General features: G+C 41.1%; 1 protein-coding gene across 7 annotated transcripts in view; it reads right to left on the minus strand.

Annotated features, from left to right (window-relative positions):
• ZNF827 (zinc finger protein 827) overlaps positions 1 to 16,679 on the minus strand; it is a 175,630-nt gene that overhangs the window by 16,318 nt on the left and 142,633 nt on the right. For all 7 annotated transcript variants that reach the window (XM_030816201.1, XM_003257774.4, XM_030816202.1 and 4 more), the window contains 3 exons: positions 5,429 to 5,566; positions 1,824 to 1,995; positions 537 to 703 (listed from right to left, as the gene is read on the minus strand). In XM_030816201.1, the coding sequence (XP_030672061.1) occupies positions 537 to 703; positions 1,824 to 1,995; positions 5,429 to 5,566 (477 nt within the window). The remainder of the gene's footprint in view (positions 1 to 536; positions 704 to 1,823; positions 1,996 to 5,428; positions 5,567 to 16,679) is intronic.

Below are 16,679 nucleotides of genomic sequence, written 5' to 3' on the forward strand. Positions count from 1 at the left end.
CAAGCTCTGGAATGAAAACTCTTCTGGGCTGAGTTTCAGTAGTCACTGAAACTAGTGACTACTGAACTAGTGACTGAAACTAGTGACTACAGCAACCCCTAGTTGCTGACCTTGGATGGAATACCCCACCTCTGTTAAGCCTGTTTCTTCACCTGTACTGTACAGTGTGATAACAATAGTATTCACTTAGAGGGTTGCTATGGGGCTTAAATGAGAGCCAGTGTGCAAAGGCGTAAGACTGGGGTATTGAAAGACTGTCACATATGGTGATGAGAAAGAGGATCAGGATGAGCAACAAGCAAAGAGCTCGGCACCTCTCAACCACATCTGAACTTGGGAGTCTTTCAGAGCAGTGAGGCACAAGGCATGCCAGGAAACAGTATTATGACTACAGGGAAATGTGGCTCTCATGCCTTGGGAAAGTCCTTCCTTCCATGGAAGGAAAGGGCAATGTCTCAGGGTGGTGGGGATGCTTTGGCCAGGTGGCAGGTGCTCTGGGGTGCAGGAGATGGAGAAGGACAGACAGGAATGGTCACCTGTGTGCTTGGTGCCAATGTGAGTCTTTATCTCTGCTTCCTCCATGGTGACAAAGTCGCAGGCAGTGCAGCAGATCGAAAACATCCACTGCTCCTTGTCCACGTGGAGTGACATGTGGCTGACAAACTGGACATTGAGCTCGGTCTCAAATCCACACACGTGACAACTACATGAAAGGGTAAAAGACGGGGAGAGAAAAGGGTGACACATACTTCTAAATGTGGGCTGTCCATTTATACACAGTACACTCAAGAAAACTGGAATTTGAAATGCATTTGTCTCTCCACCAAAAGGTTTTGAATTAGAAAATTCTTCTGCTTTCTGGGATGCCTCTAAAGTAGTCACTGTGCCAAAGAGACTTAAGGGCCAGCATCATGTAACAATCACATATGTGTTATAATGATGCTAAATAATCATAAAGTTAATTTAAAACTATGGATTCCAGATGCTGCACATCACCTAATTGATTTCCTTTGGGCAAAGAGACACGGGGTAGCATTGCCAGGGTATTTAGTGGTGCTGGTCCACTGATAAACTCGGAGAGCACCTCATAAGCCCAGGAGCCTCTCACTGGCTCTGGAAACCTTCCCTAGTAGCAATGAAAGCACATACAGTTTGTTGTATGGCACTCCAAGCAAGAGGCTACTCTATCCGGGACAACTTCTGATAGAAGCCACCCATCACTAGAGACATTTCCTGCAAAAGCAAGTTTCCACCAATCAGTATGGCATCTCTCTAGGACAAGATTTGACAGAAAGCCAGAAACTTGGGGGTTTTATGGCAATCAAACCAATATTGATTCATGACTGAATACAGAAATGAAACATAAAATCCACACACTAAAGTGTGATACAACCATGGGGAAATACATAACGCCTTCTGGGCTAGTTCTCTGGGGTTCTCAGATTTATATTTCCTCAGCTATTTTTTTTTTTTTAAACAATTCTTAGGGAACAGCAACGCACTCAGTTACAAAGGCTGGAGCTTCTGAGCTGAACAGACCTAAAAATTCATCATCCCCAGAGCCCGTCACTGTCTGGAGCTCCACCCCAGAGAGCCACCTCTAAGACCATTTCTCTTTCAATTAATACTACCAGGGGCACCCAAGCCAAGAGACGAGTCTGTGCAACTGCAGGGCTCAATCTAAGCAAAGAAATTACTCAAATGAAGGCCAAGCTATGACTGAGAAAAGGGGCCTTGTGATGGATGCCTGCAGCAGACAGGTAGGAAGTGTTGAAGCCAAGAGTCTGAGAAAGGCAGACTAGCATGTTCCATCTGCAACTCACCTGTAATAATAAGGATGTTTCTTCCCGTCACTGCCTTCAGAGGTGACAGCGCTGACAATGTCCTCGGTGTCTGTACTCACCAGCTTCACGGAATGAACGGTCAAGTGCTGGTTCAGATTTGCACGGCACTTAGCAGCATAGGGGCACAGGTGGCATTTGTATTTTCTTTCCTCTGGGGGAGAAGGAACAGGAAAAAGCTCAAATCGCTTTCAAAAAAGGAAGTCCCAACACCTTGCAAGAATCAGTTAAAGGTATCAAGGAAAGAATGGTTCAAGTCACATTTCAGATGGAGACAATGGTAATGCCTTGGAATTGTAAGTATCTAAAAGTCTTTACCCAGCAGGTCACTCCTGTATTAGTACTTCTAAATATAAAAGAAAATCTCCAGCTGGGCACTGTGGCTCACACCTGTAATTCTAGCAGTTTGGGAGGCTAAGGCAGAAAGATCACTTCAGGACAGGAGCTCGAGACCAGCCTGGGCATCACAGCGAGACTCCGTCTCTACAAAAAATTTTAAAAAAATTAGTCAGGCATGGTGGCACGTGCCTGTAGTCCCAGCTACTTGGGAGGAGGAGGTGGGAGGATTGCTTGAGCCCAGGAGGTCAGGGTTACAGTGAACCATGATCACATCACTGCACTCCAGCCTGGGTGACAGAGGTAAACCTTGTTTCAAAAAAAAAAAAAAGAAAAAAAAAAATCCCAGGGCAACTAGAATAGATAACCTGCTTGTTTTTTCCTGGACACGCACAGCCCATTTTCCTGATAAGGTAAGCCCCATACAGAGCAAAAGAATATTCTGTGAGTGAGCAAGTTGTGTGTGTGTGTGTGTGTGTGTGTGTGTGTGTTCTCCGTGTGTCAGTCGTGGGTGAGTGCTGAGCAGGGGAGGGGGAATGAAACACAGCATTTGCAGGACTGCAGCATAAAAGAGGCCTCATCATTCTCCCTAAGTTCCTGGCCTGGGTCAGCCAAGAAATAAAAAAAAACTAATGAAATTAAGGGGAAAAAATGCTGTGTGAAATAATTTAATTGGAAATTTCATTTTACATAAATAAAATAAAGAATTTCAATTAATTTCTTAATGGAAACCCTCTCATAAAACTGACAAATGTTTCAGGATCGTTTCCAGAGTGGCATTCTGAATTCGTTTGATTAATCAAGCAAATTAAAGTAAAAGGAGCAGGCTTTGCTTTCATCACACAGATAAAGGTAACAGCAGAAGATGAAGGAAAGAACAACTCCAGTGTTCTATCCTTAATGCTTACTTGGTATGCCTGGCTTAAAGGAAATACCTGTCTTTTTTAGTTCACAGAGAAGAACATGGAAAAAGGTTCTTCTCTACAAAATATGAGACCATTATTATTATAGGTGGTCCCCAACATCTTGAAGGGCTGGCATCTGGGCTCAGCAGGGTCAGGGGAGGAGCCCCACCGTCCAGATAAAATATGTCCTTTCTTTAGAAGTTTTGCGTTTGTATGAATAAGTGAGGTTGTTAAGTTTTGTTATTAAGGTTATGCATCCTCCATAAAGTGAAACTGTGGAGCTTTTTAAATCTTTTTCTATCATTTGGAAAGGTTTAATAATGTTGGAATTTCCTCTTCTCAAAAGGTTAGAAAGAACTCACCGGGGAAAATTTCTGGACCTGATGCCTTTATTAACGGTATGTCCTTGATAATTTTTCCAAATTTCCCTTTGGGAACTGACTGATTCAAGTTCCCTCTCCACTTTGGGTCAATTTTAGTCATTCTGTTTAAATGATCTATGTCATCTAAGTGTTCAGCTTTTTTTCTTAGAGCTTCATTATTCTCCAATAATTCTTTAACATCTTCCACATTGATGATTAGGCTTCCTTTTTCATTCCTAACTTTGAGTATTTTTGCTTCATTTTCTTAATCAGGCTTAAAACGATTTATCTATTTTATGGCCATCTTCTTTCTAGACTTTGTTGTTTTACCAATTCCTTAAGATGACCGTTAAGTTCCTTTATTTTTGTCTTTCTCTAATTAAAATGTTTACCTCTATAAATTTTCCTCTGACTAGAGCTCTTGCTTTTTGCTCCAGGTTTACGTATGAAGTGTTCTCTGTTTCATTCCTTTTAGATGTCTGTTATTTGAATTTTTATTTTCTCCCTTTTTCTTTGGTCCAATTAGGCAGGACATTTTATTGAACCTTACTTATTTAAAATTTCATTTAAGTATGCTCAGAGAATGTGACCTTATAAAACTCCACTTTTTTGAACATGTTAAAGTTTTCCTAAATTTTGTCTTTAGTCAAATTTAAAATTAAAAATATTAAAAATATAAAAAGAAAAGACACCAGTCTGGGCAGCATGGCGAAACCCCATTACTACAAAAAACTTTTTGTTTTTTTTGAGACTGAGTTTTGCTCTTGTCACTCAGGCTGGAGTGCAGTGGCGCGATCTTGGCTCACTGCACAACTTCCACCTCCTGGGTTCAAGCAATTCTCCTACCTCAGCCTCCTGAGTAGCTGGGATTACAAGCATGCGCCTCCATGCCTGGCTAATTTTTGTATTTTTAGTCGAGATGGGGTTTCACCACTTTGGCCAGGCTGGTCTCGAACTCCTGACCTCAGGTGATCCACCTGCCTTGGCCTCCCAAAGTGTTGGGATTATAGGCGTGAGCCACTGTGCCTGACAACAAAAACCTTTTTTTTTTTTTTTTTTTTTTTTTTTTAATTAGCTGGGCATAGTGGCAGCGTGCACCTGTAGCCTCAGCTACTCAGAAAGCTGAGAAGGAAGGATCACTTGAACCCGTGAGGCAGAGGTTGCAGTGAGCCGGGATGGAGCCACTGCACTCCAGTCTGGGTGACAGAGCGAGACCCTGTCTTGGGGGAAAAAAAAAGACAAAATTAATCTTGTCCTATTAATACTTCCTGTCTTGCTTTTTAAATTTTGTGTGATGTACGAAACCTTTATTTTGAATTTTCTTTATCATTTTGTTTTTGTGTTCCCTGTAAATAAGATATATCTGGATTATTTGAAAACCTGATGTCAATGTAAAAATGGAAATGTTTGATTTTATTATTTCCATCTTGCTTTATGTTTACTACTGATTTTGCCTTATGTCTTTTTGTCTTCAATTATTTTTCCTGTGTGGACTAAGTTACTATTTATTCCTCCTTGTTAACTTGGTTGTCTTCCCTTTCCCAACTCTCAGAACCAACCATATTTCTCCATAATTATATGTAAATAAAGGTAGAAGCGGTTTCTCCACCAAGGTGCCTTTTCCCCGGCTGCTCCCACCCACCACAATAAGATAAAACCAGTAAGATGGAGTGTGTCCCCCTGTCCTGCGCTTTCAAGATGAGCTCAATACATTTTTTTAACAGAGTTGAGGAATTTTACCTGAATAAACCTAAATTGTCAATATTTTCTCATCAGTCCTACTTGGAACTCAATGAACCCTTTCAATACAAATAAAAAAGCCTTTCCAAGGTCTTCTTTAAACATGCCAGAGAAAATGGCTTGAAAAGGTCAGCCATTCCCAGCACTTCCTGTAATGCTTCTCTTAGAGAAACTCAGCTTCCGGGGAGTAAAGAAGTTGGTGATGGAGCATAGAGCGCTGACAGCCCAGGCCCTACTCACTCACCTGTGTGCAGCGAGAGGTGTCGGGACAATGTCTGCTGTCGGCCAAACACTTTCCCACACACGTCACAGGGAAAAAGCTGGTCATTGAATTTCCAGGATGGTAATCCATTTCCTGCCTCTAGGACTATCTTTTCCGTTTCTGGGTCAAAAGAACAAAGCATCATGAGAAATAAGGCAACAAGAATATATTTTCTGTTAGTTAACATTCAGGATTTCAGCAGAGCCTTTCTCTCTGAAGAATGTGGCTAGTAATTGCAAATGAGTCTGGTTTTCCTGCTCATTTCCTGTCTCTAAGAAGGCTGTTCTTGAAAGCTACGGTGGCAAGTGGATTCCGACCCCCGTCAATTCTTCGGTATTTTCTCTTTTTCATCACTAAAGACCAGCCAACTAACCTTCTAGTCAGTTGATAGCACTGTGCCCAGTATACAGCAGATACTCAATAAATACTTGTTGAATGAGTTGCCTGAGTTGCATGTTAAAATTCCAGAAATGTAGGCTCTTGCCACAAGGCAGTAAATAAAGAATTGTAGGCTGGGCTTGGTCACTCACACCTGTAAGCCCAGCACTTTGGGAGGCCGAAGTGAGTAGATCACTTGAGCTCAGAAGTTCAAGACCAGCCTGGCCAACATGGTGAAACCTTGTCTCTACTAAAAATACAAAGATTAGCTGGGCATGGTGGCAGGTGCCTGTAATCCCAGTTACTTCAGAGGCTGAGGCACGAGAATCGCTTGAAGCTCGGAGGTGGAGGTTGCAGTGAGCTGAGATCATGCCATCGCACTCCAGCTTGGGTGACAGAGTGAGACGCTGTCTCAAAAAAAAAAAAAAAAAAAAAAAAAAGAATTGTAAATTTCAGAGTCTGATGTGAAAATAAATGGTTCTACCTCTTGAAAGGAAATATGCTTTCATTCTCTGTAAGAAGAAAGCTTTGCTCTTCATTCCAGTTTGTGCAAAATCCTTAATGAGGAATTTGTGCTAAGTAGACTCAGTGATAACTACCTCACACTGTGCCACAGAAAATTCCCTAATGCAAGAATGAACCAGAATTTCCCCCAAAGGTCTCATATTTGGGAAAACAGTGAGTGCCACAAGTTATCTACCCATAATTCATAGCCATGAATGAAATAAATGGACTTTAATACATTCTCTAATCATCTTAAAGAGTTTTTATTTTCTCATTCTTATCCCTAGGATTACGTTTAATTTTCTTACCCATGTTTCTTCTTGTGGAACTGTACCAGATTATACAAACATTCCTTCTATGATAATGTCATAAAATAGGTGACAGAGAACACCAGAAAGAAGAGAAGGAGACACTTCTAAAAGGACACTTGAATGGGCCACTGATAGGCCTTTCACCTCACTTTGAAGACCAAGACAAATGATACACTAAGTTAATATCTTGTCTTTTACCCCAGTAAATCATTGCAAATCTCCTTAAGGCCCAGTACTGCATTATAGAACTGGACACCATGTGGTGATAATTGAATGGTGGTAAGAACTTCTCCTAATCCACGCAGATGAAAATGCTCACGCTGGGCGCAGTGGCTCAAGCCTGTAATCCCAGCACTTTGGGAGGCCGAGGCGGGTGGATCACAAGGTCAGGAGATCGAGACCATCCTGGCTAACACGGTGAAACCCCGTCTCCACTAAAAATACAAAAATTTAGCCGGGCGTGGTGGCAGGCACCTGAAATCCCAGCTACTCAGGAGGCTGAGGCAGGAGAATGGCGTGAACCCAGGAGGCGGAGGTTGCAGTGAGCCGAGATTGTGCCACTGCACTCCAGCCTGGGCAGCAGAGCGAGACACCGTCTCAGAAAAAAAAAAAAAAAAAAAAAAAAAAAAAGAAAATGTTTACAACACGGGTCAGAGATAACATCAGAAGAAAAAACTTTCACACAATTTGGTTAAAACTGCTTCCCAAATACAGGCTTCCACCTGTATGTGGATAAATCAATGGGATCAATTTTCATTGGAATGATTTGCCAGATAGGGTAATCTAAGGGAAGAAGAAACAAATATGAATGTATGTCTGGAAAGGGGAGGGGGGGAAATGATGGTGAAATTGCAATAATGTTCGCTGTGAGGCACCTGCCAGCAATCCCAACACTGATAAAGCACATGAATTGATTTATCTGTGTTTGTTAAAACATAGCACTTGGGGCCTCAGGGAGAAGGGTTGCTCTTACTAAAGTAGAAATGTGTGACTAAAAACCTCTAAAGGGGAAGAGGGCAGAAATGTGGGTGAAGGGAAGTAAAAAAAAGGGAGTTGAACTTCTGAGGACAAGAACTGCTCTTAGACGGCTGTCCTTGAGTCCACGCAGTGGGCATTTCAGCTGTGCAGTGAATTTCAGTATATCAGTATCTCCTTTTAAGTGTATAATCAAAACAGTGCTTCAAAGAACAATAATGGTAATAATTATAAGGAGAGGTCAAGAGGGTACAGGGTCTCTTAATACATTCACAACGAGAATGAATGAATTGGGTCAAATACCAAAGAAGTAGATGCAATTAAAAATAGATAAGCATCTTAATAATTCCTTCAAGTATCAGTCATGTACTCGAGAAGTTGAAGCATCATGAACTGTCTGATTCCATCCACTGGTCTTAGAAAATGATGAATGCTACCGAGGCTGTGCTGCAGCTGAGTGGGAAGAATCCCCGGAGCCGCAGTGAGGCAGGCAGTTGTCACGGGGCACCCATGACTGCTCAGCCACAGCCCCGTGCCCAACTCCAAGCCTCGTCTAAGGATCGCTGCTCTCCCCACCTCATGTTTGCGTTTGCTACAGCAATCCATTTTCATTTTGCACACAGGAACAAGGCAACCACAGGCCATTTGGAGCCTTATCCCAGAACATGACCTCGAAATCACAGCTGGGTGGGGCCTGGCGGGAGAGGCAGTCAGGGGAGCAGTATTACTGTGGCAACACAAGACCTGAAGCAAAGGCCCGTTCCTTTTTCCAGGAGCTGAGATGAAGCTGAAATGGAGCTCGGCAAATGCCACACTCTCCCCAATCTCCTGTGAATGATGCCACCCAAGTGCCATGTGAGAAACTTTGGAATCTTTTTTGATTCCTCCCCTGACTCTTTCAACACATCCAATCAGTCATCAGAAGCTGTTGATCTTATGCAGGTCTTTCTAGACCTCACTGCCTTAATTGTGTCATCATCTTTCACCAACATTGTGGCAAAAGCCTCCAAAATAGGTTGTCTGCTACCAGGCCCCTTCCAACAGCCCTTCCTCACCTCACAGATTCCAGAATGATCTTTCCGAGGCACAAATCTCATCATGTCTTGTTCTGTATGCCAACGGCTCCTCAAGGCCAAACTTCTGGCTTCTGAGTCCTTCATGGCCTGGCTCTGGCCACCTCCCACCACCCGAATGCTTGGCAAAGTAGACTGACTTTTCAGGAACAAACAATTCCCTTTTAAGTGTCATTGCTTTTGAATCAACTGTTCCTCCACCAAAAGCTACTCCCCCCAACTACTTCTGTACAATAAATTCAGACTCAATTTGAAGCCCTATCTCAGATTTCATCTCCTCGGTGAAGCCCTGCCCAATTCCCAAGGTAGAGTTAGTCATTTCCCCTGCTCTGTCCCAGGGCACTTTTATGAATATTTCCGTTGTACCACTTTTCCTATTATATCACTTGTTTACATATCTTCTGTAAGCCATATATATATATATATATATTCTGCATATAAAGCACCCAGCATAGTCCAACGTGAAGCAGTGCTCAGTCAACACGTTCCCTGGCCTCCCTCCACTGGGGTAAGGGTTCTGCATTATTTATTTGTGTATCCTCAGCATTAGCACAATCTCTGCTACATAAGAGGTGCTTAGTATATATTTGTTGAATAAATGAATGACTGAATAAAAGGGTCCAAGTGAGGCGGAGAATAGACATTATTCTTATTTTATAGTAGGAAAGACTAATAATTTAGTAGCATTCATTAAGGCCTATGGCCAATTCAGAACGAAAAATCAGGCTACCTGCATTTTGAACTGCTGTTTTAACTCAATTCACTAACTGCTTTCATGATTCGATTAGTGGAAATGTTTGCAGTCCTGAGCCATACTCCCATAGGCTCTAAATTCTTACCTCTTCCCAACAGCATCAAGCCACAAGACGATTCTCTTTATGATGAACTCTGGCAGTTGCTATTTTCAGTTAACCCAACAGTCATTCTCAACTTTCCTTATCCCTTGCCTTCTCCAGCCATGGAAGCAGCTGGGGTAGCCACGTGCCAAAGTTCTGAGAAGGCTTTTGCTTATCTGTTAAAACGAAGGATATGACTGGTATTGACCCCTTCTCTTTTCCAGCCTTGATCACAGAAGAAATGGTTGGGACTCTGGCAGCCATATTGTGAATATAAGGTATGAAGACAAAAGCCAACTGCCAAGGATGGAAAAAGGGAAAGATGGGAAAAGTATAGGTCCTTGATATGGTTTGATTCTGTGTCATTGCCTAAATCTCATGTCAAATTTTAATTCCCAGTATTGGAGGTGGGGCCTGGTGGGAGGTGACTGGATCATGGGGGTGGAGTTCTCATGAATGGTTTAGCACGGTCTCTCTGGTGCTATTCTCATGATAGTGAGTTCTCACGAGATCTGGTTGTTTAAAAGTGTGCAGCACCTTCCCCTTCTCTATTCCTACTGCTCTGGCCATGTAACATGTGTCTGCTTCCCCTTCACCTTCCACTATGACGGAAAGTTTCCTGAGGCCTCCCCAGAAGCCAAGCAGATGCCAGGATCATGCTTCCTGTACAGCCTATGGAACTGTGAGCCAATTAAACCCCTTTCATTGTAAACTACCCAGTCTCAGGTATTTCTTGATAGCACTGCAGGAACTGAGTAAAACAGTCCTCTGTGGCATTTCTCAGTAGCTGAATGAATGCCAGCAACCACCCACTTTTGGACTTCTTGTTTTGTCAGGGAAATAAGTCCCTGTTTGTTTCAGCCACCATTGGTTGGGTTTTCTATTACTTATAACATTCTTAACTGAAGGCTCCTCCTATGGTTCCTCTTGGTCTTAGGACTTTGAACATTAGGTTCCACCTTTTGACAGGCTTTAATTCCCAAAATCCCCCATCCTGTGAAGAACTCTCCGTATTCATTATCAACAGCAACAAGTGTACAGCCAGCTGAACACATTTCCATCTTAATTATCTTCTTCTGTTGGGAAAGAAAAACCTTAAAAGCTTCTTTTAGATTACTCAGGAATTTCCTTTAAAAAAACTTTTTATGAAGCATAATATATGTAACAGAAAAGTGCACATATCAATAACTGCTTTTAAGTTAATTCCAAAGTCACAAAACAGCTTGGAATATGGGTACTATTTTTAAATTTTTGCTCTTCTTCATCTTGATTCCCATATCCCTTAGCATTTGTTTCATTATTTTACGTAGCATGAATGTATACTTAAGATTCTCTTCATTTCTTTCAGAAATACTTGTCTAATGGTAACATCTTTTTTTGTACAGAGTCTCATAGGATTTTGTCTCTTATAAAGCATTTTATTTCATTTCACACTCTTATATTCTGATCCCTGGGATAACCATAAATTGCTTCCAGAAATTCCTGGCTACTCGGTATTATGTGATCAGATGTTTTTTCTCTACTTTTCCACCTATGATGTTTGCCTTGAATGTCATTTGGGCTTTTCCTCTTCCTTATATAGGTTTTTGTTTTAAATGAAGCAAATAGGTGTGTAGGATTAAGCACTTTTGTCCTTATAGTATGGCTAGAAAAATAGGAACACAGTGTAAGGAGAACGATCTCATCTTAGCAATCCCAAAACAAGGCTTTCAGCTCTTCCTGTTAACGGTGAACTGAGGCCTATCACCCATAATGATGAGGACTAGTTGGCCAAAATACAATAGAGCAAACTATGCTTCTTATAACCTAGTTATTCAAGGGGACATGTCTCATTTCATGCATAGGTCCTGGGAAGATGACACCCACCCAGCATGTCTCCAAAAACTTTCCTTAATTAAACCCATTCGGTAGAATTCAGGAGGGAGTTCTATCAAAATCTGCTTGACAACACATTATTATCAAGTAGAGCACTCAGTTATCTTCAGATCCAATTTGTTCATTTTCAGGAGGATAAAAATGAAGCATTATATTCCAGGACCTCTCCTACCCCAGAGTAACCCATAACTTGCACAAGGTTGGGCAACAGTTTCCACAGTAACTAAGTCTCTATCCTGCCCCAAATCTTAGTTCAAGGAGGAACCTGAACGATCATCTTGTTCAATGTTTTCTATTTTATATATAAGGGAACTGAGGCCAAGAGAACCTAAGTAATTACCCCAGGTAACCTGGTTAGTGACTCTGGGAGAGCAGAGACAGACCCACGGTGTCATTCAAGCTCTTCCAAGCCACATGAAATCAATGCCAAAGTCTACAAACAAACAAAGGAGGGATTTTTCTTCTCTTCCTGTTCTTTGGCTCTGAGTTTAATACTCTTGGTTACACATGGACATGTGCAGATTTAGCAACAATCCACAGACACTAGCACTTTTCTCCATTTCTCTTATTAAAAGTATAAGCCTAGAATATTTCCAGGCACAGAGATGTTAGAAACTGTAATATGTCAAAACTTAGAATAAAGAAGGAACAAGAGGAAGATCAACTAGGGAAGTCCTAACAGCCAATCCTCTCTGTGGTAAACATGGTATTACTGAAGAAAGTTCCCTTGAACCTTTCATTGCCATTTGGGGAGCATTTTTGGTAAAATTAAACAAACAAATAAGCAAAACCTCAAAAAACAACAGAGACAAAGGAAAAGACTTTAGTTTGTTTCTTTTCAATTTTAACATAATTTGACCCTATATTTGGTGTATTGTTTGGCTTTGTGGGCACATTTTACTATGTGAAAAGATCCCTGTATTCCCTGACAAAACAGTCCTCTCGAAGAACCATCTCTCAACCTGATTTTGGTAAAATAAATGCTAAGACAGAAGGCTTTATTTGGCGACAGCTGTAAGCAAAAGATTGGCCAAAATATGACCTCAATGCATAAATAACTGTTCAGATCAACTAAATCTCATTACTGAAGAAGAGGCTCTGGGGCCGCTTGGGTTTTCCATTGTGACATATGGTATTTTGATCACTTCTTTCTTTCATGATCAAGGCTGGAATGTTTTGAGGCATACCTCAAACTGAAATTCTGAAATCCTCTGTAGTCTTGGATAGGTTAAAACCTACCAGGTCATTTTCCAGGCAGAAAGCAGAGGGCATGGAACTTTCTGGTCAGACTCCAGCCCTACTGGCTCTGTCCTTTGGTTTCATGGGTTCTGCATGGCCTCTGCTTAAAACAAGCTACCACCTTCTGAGGGCTGCTTGTGAAGCTAAGAGTCAGCTGTGGTTTATGACTCTTTGGGGGTGAATATCTTTGTTCCAGTGCTTGCAGCTCGTCTGTCTCCCTTTTTAATTTTTTCAGAGTCATTTCAATTTAGGGTTACTTGCCAACATCTACCGTTTTAGAATTTCCAGCTCAGAGAATCTATCTTGCAGTGTCACAGCTGTACTGGAACAGCAGCCACAATGCAGATGTCTGGCACTGGTGACCTGTCCCATCATTTCATTTACTACTAGTGACCCTGCACAAGATGCCAGAAGTGTTGCTCATGCCAGTCCTAACAGACTTACTAGGCTCCCTATGACCACCTCTCTGCAGGTCTTGGTGGAACCAACTTCCCCTTTAAGGACCGTTACACTCACCCAAAATACAAGATTTCTGCTGGCCAAGGTGTTACCTCAGTGAACTGCTAAGATAGAAGAATTGAGAAATAGTTTTTGTTGGCCCGGCGCAGTGGCTCAGGCCTGTAATCCCGGCACTTTGGGAGGCCGAGGCGTGTGGATCACAAGGTCAGGAGTTTGAGACCAGCCTGGCCAACACAGTGACACCCCATCTCTACTAAAAATACACAAATTAGCTGAGTGTGGTGGCGCACGCCTGTAGTCCCAGCTACTCGGGAGGCTGAGGCAGGAGAATCGCTTGAACCTGGAGGTAGAGATTGCAGTGAGCTGAGACCATGCCATTGCACTCCGGCCTGAGTGACAGAGTGAGACTCCGTCTCAAAAAAAAAAAAAAAAAAGAAATGGTTTTTGTCAATCTGTGCTCAGTTAGAAACACTGGGTGGAGATTCTTCTTAGATGTAAGAGTTAACAGCCTTGATCTTCTTTGGGCTCATTTCAACCTTCAATGCTTAACAAACTTAGTAAAGTAGAATTTTGCATTACTACTTTCAGAGGGTCCATGTACAGGCCCTGGGAAGATGAAACCCATCAAGCATGTCTCCAAAAATTTTTATTAATTAAACCCAACTGATAGAATTCAGGTGACAGTTCTATCAAACTCTGTTTGACAGAGCATTAGATCAAGTAGAGGACTCTGATACTTCCAATCCAACTCCTTCATTTTCAGGAGGACAAAAATGAAGGCTGTCACTCCAGGACTTCTCAGACCCCAGGGCACCCCACATCTTGCACGGGGTCAAGTAACCGTTTCCACAGTAATTAAATCTCCATCCTGCCCCAAATCCAAGATCAAGGAGGAATCTTAACAATCATTTTTTTCAAAGTTGCTGTTTTACATATAAGAAAACTGAGGCCTAGAGAAACTGAGTAATGACCCCAGGTAACCTGCCTAGTGACTCTGGGAGAGCAGAGACAGACCCACAGTCTGCCTGCTCCTCTAAGCCATATGAAATCAATGCTAACTGCTTAGTAAACAGCTGCTTCTGAAAAATCATCCCAGGAAAACTGGGTGACTTTTTTTTTGCTTAGTGCTAGGTAACAGCTTAAAAAATGCTTACTGATCGATTTGTATCGTAAAGAACTGTGTTTTCTATATCTGGTTCTTTATGCAGGTCATTTTAAATCAATAGTAGAAAACTGGACCTCGATTCCTCGGGTAACAGAAACGGCTAGTACTAGGTGCCCCTAATTCCAGTGAGGCTGATCACAGAGAACTTGAGCACCATAGGGATCTTCTCTAAGCCTCCAAATGTAGACAGTCACTGCCAGAATCTAGGCCAATTGATGGCTGCCACTATAACAATATTTATTTTAAAAAAACTATATAACTTAATCCTTTACAAAATACATGTATGAAAAGTTGGATGTTCCTTCTATGTTTTCCCTGTACCTGTACTTCCAAGATTAATGGGATCCTCTATAAAACCTTATTGAATAAATGATATTGTGTCCGGAATTGGTGGGTTCTTGGTCTCACTGACTTCAAGAATGAAGCGGCGGACCCTCGCAGTGAGTGTTACAGTTCTAAAGGCGGCGTGTCCGGAGTTTGTTCCTGGTTTTTGTTTTGTTTCAAGGTGGCAATGTGCCCAGTTAAAAACATACGTTCCTTACTAGCTTCCACTGCTATTAGAGACTGGTCATGAAACATAGTTCTAGACAATGAGATATAGGTGGTAGTTCCTATAAAGACTTTTGCCCTTCATTCTGCCTCTCCTTCTTGGCTGTCTAGAGGTACTGCAGCTCTCTTTCAATCACGAAGATGAAAGCCATCGGTAAGGGTGGAGGAGCAGAAAATTAAATGGTGGGTCCTCGATATTTTCCTCAAACAGCTATACCAGCCTTACATTGCCTATTTCTGAATTCTTTATTATGGGGGAAAAACAGATCCATAATTGGTTAAGTCACTGTGGTTAAGCTGAACATGTTCCATCCAATTTTGGCAGTTTATCTCCATTATGCAAAACAATATCAGAGTTTGTTAAAAGTATATTAAGGAGACAGTATATAATTAAAACAATAGCTTATATTTATGGAGGACTGACCACTGCATTAGTCACGATATGATGCATTTTACACATATATTTAATATTTAACCTTATAGCAGCACTATGTATTAGACACTATTGTTATCATTCTTATTTTACAACACAACAAAAGAAAAGCAAAAACAGTATCAGGCTCAGGGTGGCTGAACTCAAGGTCACCTAGCTGGTAAGTGATAGCCTTTCCCAAACCCGAATCTGTCTGACTACAAAGCCCATACTCTCAACCATTTATTACATTATACTAGAAGACCAAAGAGGAAAATCTAATGGTTCTAATTTATTTCACCAGAGACAGATCTTCTGTCTGTTACAATCTCGATTTGTTCCGCTGTAAATTCACCAACCATAAAGAAGAAGCATCCGAGATCACATAAATCTAAAGAGAGCTTTATTGAGGCAACCTAAATGCTTCCCCCAGGGCCTGCCTGGAGAGAGAATGGTGGAATTTGGAGGCTCTGCCTCATTTCTGTTACCCAACTCCTCTTTGGCCTCTTCTTTACATCTTTACATCTGGTGAGTTGCTGCATATGAAAAATCTGAGCGCCAATTATGTAATTATGTAAATTTTAATCCTAAAACTTATTTCAGGTCAGCTTTCCCTTGCTCCAGAATGAGACCCTTATAGTCTGTTCTTTCAACTTTTCCCAGTGAAGAAAAATAACAGGCATTCAAGTGCAGAGGTAACTAAAGACTGTATTAGGTGATAGCAAATCTTTACATCCAAAAGTTATCTTCTGTACTTTACTATAAAGTATGGGCACATATGAGAACACCTTGAGGAAAAATATTATCATTGTTTGGGCAAATAGAAGAATTTCCTCTTTTCTCTTGTTTGTTGTTGAATTAGGTTTTCAATATATATTAATACTTACTGAATAAGTGAGGAAAGGAATAAACTAAATGAAAAGAACAGATCACTATAATTAAAAATTTAACAATTCTAAAATACTCTAATATTCTAGAAATACTCTGAGTTTAGAAAGTAAATCCAGACTTTCTAAAATACTAAAATTTTAATGTTAATTTACTCCTGAAATGTTGCAATGTGCTATGCATCACACCTATAGAGTTTTTAGAATACTGAATATATTTCTTTTTAAAACTCAAGTCACAGTCATTTCCAGATATTATTCAAGTAAGCCTCTAGGGATTCTGCAGTTCTCTTCACTAAGATTGGAATTCACTGGTATCCTCAATTATTCTAGTCTTCTTTTCTTATGGACAAGTCTTGATCATATCAACCATTCCTTTAAAGATTTCTAAATTTCCTTAAAGCCCTTATCAGCTCCCAGACACTGCAATATTCTTGTGTGACTACGTCCAGTTTCAAATTTTCAGTCTTCCTCTTTCTCTGCTCCTAACCTATTGAATTCTGTATTAACAGAAAATATAACTATTCTACTTTGCCTTTCTCCTGACCTTGGGTTTTAGCACATTATAAC

Source organism: Nomascus leucogenys, chromosome 7b, assembly GCF_006542625.1.
Source record: "Nomascus leucogenys isolate Asia chromosome 7b, Asia_NLE_v1, whole genome shotgun sequence".
Classification (NCBI taxonomy): Eukaryota; Metazoa; Chordata; class Mammalia; order Primates; family Hylobatidae; genus Nomascus; species Nomascus leucogenys.